At 37.5% G+C, this 6,797-nt stretch overlaps 1 protein-coding gene across 2 annotated transcripts; it reads right to left on the bottom strand.

Moving 5' to 3' along the window:
* LOC118751276 (KRR1 small subunit processome component homolog) lies at positions 1 to 2,226 on the bottom strand. 2 transcript variants are annotated; one of them, XR_004994505.1, is made up of 3 exons: positions 1,032 to 2,226; positions 937 to 973; positions 1 to 68 (listed from the first exon to the last, which is right to left on the bottom strand). XR_004994505.1 is itself a non-coding variant. In XM_036486058.1 (2 exons), the coding sequence occupies exon 1, from the start codon at positions 2,105 to 2,107 to the stop codon at positions 1,073 to 1,075; it is 1,035 nt and encodes a 344-aa protein (XP_036341951.1). In that variant the 5' UTR covers positions 2,108 to 2,226; the 3' UTR covers positions 864 to 973; positions 1,032 to 1,072. The 2 variants fall into 2 exon arrangements, 1 of the variants encoding a protein (XP_036341951.1); XM_036486058.1 differs by lacking the exon at positions 1 to 68 and having other exon boundaries at positions 864 to 973.
* Positions 2,227 to 6,797: the final 4,571 nt, after the last annotated feature.

Below are 6,797 nucleotides of genomic sequence, written 5' to 3'. Positions count from 1 at the left end.
TTGCGATATCTGTAGTGCTCATGAAGCAGTATTATATCCGGTCCTTCAAGAAATTTGTTAGGATATTGGCCCCTATTATGAGTTGCATTCGATTTTCGACTGTGGTCGAAAGTGCTGAGCGAACGAATTTTCATTTGGTATTATGGCGCTCATTCGATGAAGAATAGCGCTATTGTGAATTTCGCTCGTTTAGGTTGTTCACAATAGTATATTTTTCACCGCTGAGAAGCTTTGTTTACAAATCGAGCAAACTAAATATTGTGCTTATACATATTTATGTAAATTTGTTCTAATTAAAATGAAGTAAAAAAGAAAGCAAGTTTATAAAAACGTGGTAAAATGTGTACAACGAGTTCTGGTTCAACGATTCGTCGGAGGATGAGAGCTAAGTAAACTGGCCAGGAGTAGCAAATGTTTAAGAGAGTTTAAGTTTATTAGTCTTTCGAATATATTTTGATATAAAATATATTTAAGAAATTTGTCTACAGATTCATTAAAAAGTTCCGACCATCTAAAGAAGCGTTTGTGAGCCAAATCTATTTAAAATATTTTAAAACTATCAACAGCGCTACGATTTTGTTCTCAGAGATCGCGCCAACAGAGTATTGGGATTTTCTGTCACAAGTAAAACCAGCCTTTCGAGCTTGTGTTTAGTATTCGCGATGTTAGAACTGCATGAAATTAATAAAAATTGTTTAAAATTAGTGTCTAGCCGCCAAAATGTAAGAAAACATATACAAAATCATACATTTTTAACAATTTTCTAACACTTCGCTACACCATCGAAAGTAAAATTCTGTTCGACAGAAAATTCGATACTCAACGCAAATTTCGACACGCTTGCATAGCTCATAATACGAATTTCACTTTCGATCTTCGATCTTCGATAGCCAGCGAAGATCGAAAATCGAATGCAGCTCATAATAAGGGCCATTGTTATAGTTTCGCTCGATTGGGTACACCTGATCGAAGGCTGAAATTGTATGCGGATAAGTGGTTGAAACAGGCAAACAACACCTTTGTGGGGTTACCATGCACGCGGCCATCCAGAAATATGCAGCTAATCTTATCTTTATTTCTTCATAATTTTAGTGACTTTTGCTACCTTTGCTTTCAGTGCCTTAATATTCAATTCCTTAGTTTGTTTATCAGGCGAACTCTTGCGACTTATCGACAGCATATCTTCAATGGGTGGTATAAAATCTTCATTGCGGCGTTTCTCTTGTTTTTTGGCAGATTCAGATTGCTTTGTATGGCGCTCTTGTTGTTTTCGTGCTTGTTTCTGTTCCTTACTGAGAAAATATTCTCCCGTTGAGAGTTGTTGGTCGATTTTGCTCTCAGCTTGTGGAGATGGGAAAGGCATATATTCCTTCTTTAGATTTTTGAACTTAGGCTGTTTACGTTTAATATTCTTACTTTTACATTTTGGTAAGAATCGCGACCAATCCTCGTTAGCAAGTTTCGGATCTTTCATTAATTCACGTTTAATCATTAAAGCCTTGATATTGTAAATAGGATGCACATTTTTCATTGTATCTATTACAATGTCACGCACTTGTTGCAAACCCTTGTAAGAACCTAAGGCTGCCACAGTATTGCCTTGCACTAAAATATAGCAATCAGTAAGCAATTCAATTGATTTAAGGGTTGCTCCATTGGGACCAATTAGGCGTTGACGGCGCTTCACGAACTTATCCTTTTTTGTAACTAAATTTCCAATTTTAATGATATCACAGCCAATTTCATCTTGTAAAACACGACGCGCTTGCTCGAAGGGAACGCTGCGCGCCATCAATTTTATCACATCCCGCGCCTTGATGATAATATAAGGATCCCAAGTTTTACGAGTAGTTTTCACAACCATACTACCCTCTACCAGATCTAGTTCCGCTTTTAAATGATAGTCTGAGAGACATTGTTTCACTAGTGGCCAGACTTCCTTGAGATATTTTTCTCTATACTTAGGAAATAGAGTAGCAAATGAGCTCTCTTCTATCATGCCACTTGGATTGTCCTCAGGTTTAAACTCGGGCACTTTTAGGGTCCACGCATTGTCCACTGGTTCATAGCAATCTTTTGTGTCTGCTGCTAGTTCCTTGTCACTCATTGTTATACTTTGCAGAAATTTTATATCGTCCTATAAAACAAAGCACTGATATAAATTAGTTGTCTCAACCTTAGTAATGGGCGAGTCCGAGATGTTTTAGTCGATTATTCGATTGTTCAAATATCTCGATTGTTCTCGATGTTTTCTCTCTAGACGAATTGCCACTACGGGTGGGTAACTCTGTAAATTTTGGTGTCCTGACTCAGTAACTCCAACTCACTCTAATGAGTCAGCACAGTGAGCTGGCACAAGTGTGCTATCGCACAATTGGTATGTACATCGAAATTATTGATGATGTTAGTAATTGAAATCGATTTAGAAAAGGTTATCCTTAGTTTCTGTTCGTAGCTGGCCGGCAAAATTTTAGAAAGCTGATTTCAACTGGTGAGTTCATTTGCAAAATAATTCTCTACTTAGTTTTGCTTGAGAGTTGTCACATAAGGAATCTATTAAATGGGCTATGCACGTAAGCGGTTACCCAACGCATAGCACTTCACATGTAGATTTCTTTTTGATTTTGATTTTTACGTAAAAATGGTATAGCAGTGCAAGTATGCATAACTGGGCTATTCGCCTTGCTTCTTTTTAAATTTAGTGGTCGTATATTCTATTGATAGTTAGTCTAGTGATGCCATCTATTATGGTACTTTTTGGAAGATCGTATTGTATGAATGTGTGAGCTCATCAATTGAGTTACCACATCGACACAGTTCTAAACAATGCAAGCCGCACCGAGCTTTGCAGTGTCAGCACATCAACTGAGTTATTATCGCCTCTTTAGCATACTGAGCTATACATTGTCAGCACATAAACTGAGTTACTGAACTACAAATTTTTTCAGAGATGAGTCTGAGCGCGCGGCGCAGTTCTAAGAGTCAGCACAGTAACTCAGTACAGTGTTGAGTTATGGGCTGTTTTTGCTTACGCGTAAAAGCACATTTAGCGCATTTAGCTCTAAATGCTACTCTAAATGTACATTTATCCATACAAAATTCGTCACCTAAATGCAACTAAATGCAACTCCATTTTTGCATTTAGAATCTAAATGCTAAAAGCAACCCTGTGATCTTCCAAAATTTCCACGATTCGAACATGGTTTAATGAGAAGAAGTGGCAACATTGCTTTTTCGAGTATACAGTCGCTAGCTGCGTTTCAGTGATCGCCGATCGAGATTTTCATTTCATTACATTTATTATTTTACATTATTTGGACAAAGAAAAGTTACGCAAATTAAACATCGATATGATGCTGATAGAAATCTGGATTAATTTGTGATCAACTCTGTTTGTTTTGTTTCCTAATTAAGTGTGGAAATTATAATTGACAGCACCGACAAATGAATATATACACAAACAAATGTTTGGTTATGGTTAAAATAATTCAAGTTTTTGTATTGAATTTTCGGTTTAGAATTTATTTTTTCCTTTTCAGTAGGGATTTTTGGACATTATCTTTTCCGTGAGAATTTATCGTAAGAGATACGGATCTGAATAAGCGACTGGAACACGGCTGTTTGTCAAAAGCATACGATTTCGAACTCGCGTAAATGTACATTTGCTAAATGCGATAGCATGAACGCTCTTCGAAAACATATGTTCGAAAGTGCTAAATGTTGCATTTTAAATGCAGCAAAAACTCTGCATTACTCAATACTAATTGCCACTCGAAATTGTCGTGCTTAACTCGCCGTCTCCACAGGATAAAATTTAATGCTGTTCAGCTGCCATTTTGGTTGCTAGATATAAGTTATATCATTGGCAATATTTGTGTGGGCTCTTGATATAAGCATTTGTAAGATGGCTTCTAAAAGGTATTTTGACCCGATTTAATCACTTAAAAATTTGGAAAATAGACTATTTTACATCCAAGTACATAATAACAAATATCTTAATAGCAAACAGCTCAAGTAGATGGCAATATATAAGCCCTGATATATATTGCTCTTGAAGAGCAATAAGCGGTCTCCATTGGATATTTATATTCTAACATATGTATGAAGATATAAACTTTATCCTGTGGAGACGGGCAGTAAGCTGAACTAACATATTCGCTAACAATCGACAAAATCATCTCGGCCTTACTGCTGGCCAGCGGTTGTTAAAACAACTCGATGGTTCTCTGTCGCAGACTCTGGAAACAAATCGCCATTCGCGTTTAACATTCGATAACAATCGGTCAAAACAACTCGAACTACTTATGGAACATGGCAACTTAATTGGACCTGCATGCAATAAATTTTTATGAAAAAAAATGGAATCATTGCAAATAATACATATCGTTACCTTAATATAGAAAGGCCTTAACTCATATAGTCGCTGAAATACAAAAATCCGTAACTAAGTAAAAATTCAAAATTCCCTTTTGATTGATTATGATGCATTTCATCGAATTCTAAGTCCCCACATAATTTTAAGCAATACAAATTTTTAGTTAGTTACGGCTTTTTTGCATTTCAGCGGCTATATGAGTTAGGGCCTTTCTATATTAAGGTAACGATATGTATCATAACTACGAGAAGCTCGGCTAAACACTAACAAATATGTAAGCGCCAGTCTATTATTGTTATTATTATTATAACTACGAAAAACCAAATAAGCATATCCTTATTGGTCGGTTAACAAATAAATGAAATCAATAATAGTAAATATTGGGAGTACAGACATCTAGGGATTGTTTTTTAATATTTACTTTATTAAGAAGACAAAAAACGGCGTGTTTTAATTATATGAACAGTAATTATACACAAAAACGTTATTTTTAGTAAATTTTCCTTAGCCCGCACGGTGGTCTTGAACCAGTCTTAAGTTTTATAAAAGTGTGTATAAAATCGGCTTTCGCGGCCTTTTTCTTAATAATTTGTAGGATCCAAATCCATCGAGATCAAAATCGTAGCTCATCCTTTTTTAGAGATATTCACATTTTTATCAACGCAGGAATCGTAAACAAATTTGATATAAAGGTTATTATATATATGTATATATAAACATACATATAGTCGTTTAAAGTACAAAACCGGGTATCGTGATTCTGCAAAACCGCGAAACTGACATTGGCTGGCAAAAATTGGATTTGCTCACACAAGCTCTTGGCTCAATCCTTATACATTCGTCCTGAAATATACTAGGCAGATATGCGATTGCTTTATAGAAAAGAGCACCATTTTGAAATATGAGCGTTTATACACTCTAGAAAATAATTTCTGATACGCGGTTTTGCACTTTAAACGACGATATATTTGGGCAATTCACAAGGCGTTGTGAAGTTATATTTTCCTAACAAAAGTTGTGTTAAAACACGACGGTTGTGAACACCTGTTAAGATTATTTATTATATCTCAGCACTTAACCTCACATAACACCGAATAAACATAGGTTGCAGAGTTGTATCGTCATGTGTTATTTTTCTTCACAAAACAATAACAACATTTTTACAACTGTCATGAAATATCATGACTTCACGACAAACACGACAAATACGACACCTTGTGAATTGCCCAATTATATCATCACCGCTTATCATAAGGGACTCAAATTTTACAGGAGAGCGAAAAAATGGGTTTTCTTTGAAGGCATTGCCTTGATAGGCGGTATTTTCTCTAGCTATTATGTTACAAATCTGTTGCTTTAATAACGATTTTATGATTTTTATGCATAAATTACGATGCCTGGAATTCAGGGTTACCAAATCTCATTTTTGCCACTACGGCGATTAAGGTGGTTTTGCAAAAACGTCGACGATATACATATATATTTGAATTTGAAGCAACCATAGAGCTTATAACAATACAAATTGTTTTGAAGTTATTGCAATTTCTGGCAGAGTTTACCCTTCACTAAACTTCCTAAAGTAGCTTCCGGGGAACTCAAAGGTTTCATAGAAAAGTACCAGGGCTCCGTGAAGTCATTAATTTTTGGCAGTTCAATAATTCAACAGATACATAAGTACAAATCGGGGACCAGCCACAATCGCTTAAAATTCGGCATGAATAAGCATGGTGGTCGGCAGTCGATTTGAGTTGCACACGCCTGACTGAGTTCATTAAACAGCATGAACGAGACGCAATTATCCTTTTTCGAGTATGTGTACTCTTGGTCGGCAAAATCCTCTTAGCTGTATCCTCCCCGCGGGTGCCGACTGGGCAATGGGCGTCGCTGCTGTCAACGCGATGACTTAGCACCTAGGCTAGTACCTAGAGCAGGTCTTGGCGGTGCGAGTAGGCAGCGTCTAGCGAAGGCAGGAATACGTATCCATCCTTCTCTTCCTAGTGCTTTGCTCTGCATATCAAACTGGGGGAGGGGGTGTATGCCTACATCTGCCATTGCTAACGAGGTACCTGGCGGTAGGTATAAAACGCCAAGGGTAGAGGTTCCCTAACATAAAAATTCTACATGGTGGTCAGAAAAGATGAAGAGCGGGCTGGGAGATCAGCCCAAACGTCGGTGGGAGAAGTGGCTACTACCACCGGCAGGCACATCGAGTCTACTCGCTGTGTCGCCAGCGGGCACACCTCTGCTGTGAAGCGAGCGGTTCACACCAGTTGTATTGCTACTGCCAAACCGACGCTACAGCACAGGGGTGCCACAGTGCACGAAGACTCGGACCTCGAAAGCATTGAGAGCGTAAACACTCAGGAAGAAGAAGCCTTGCTACGCTCTCCGGGTGTTGGATTTGATGGACAGTAATAAAGTG

The sequence above is a fragment of the Rhagoletis pomonella genome, unplaced genomic scaffold (assembly GCF_013731165.1).
Source record: "Rhagoletis pomonella isolate Grant_MI unplaced genomic scaffold, Rhpom_1.0 Rhpom_scaffold_00626, whole genome shotgun sequence".
NCBI lineage: Eukaryota > Metazoa > Arthropoda > Insecta > Diptera > Tephritidae > Rhagoletis > Rhagoletis pomonella.
The sequence above is the reverse complement of the archived record's forward strand: the minus strand, read 5'-3'. Positions and strand labels throughout refer to the sequence as shown.

Coding starts and splice junctions, on each gene's coding strand:
- LOC118751276 (XM_036486058.1), bottom strand. CDS start 2,107: ATGAGTGACAAGGAACTAGCAGCAGACACAAAAGATTGCTATGAACCA.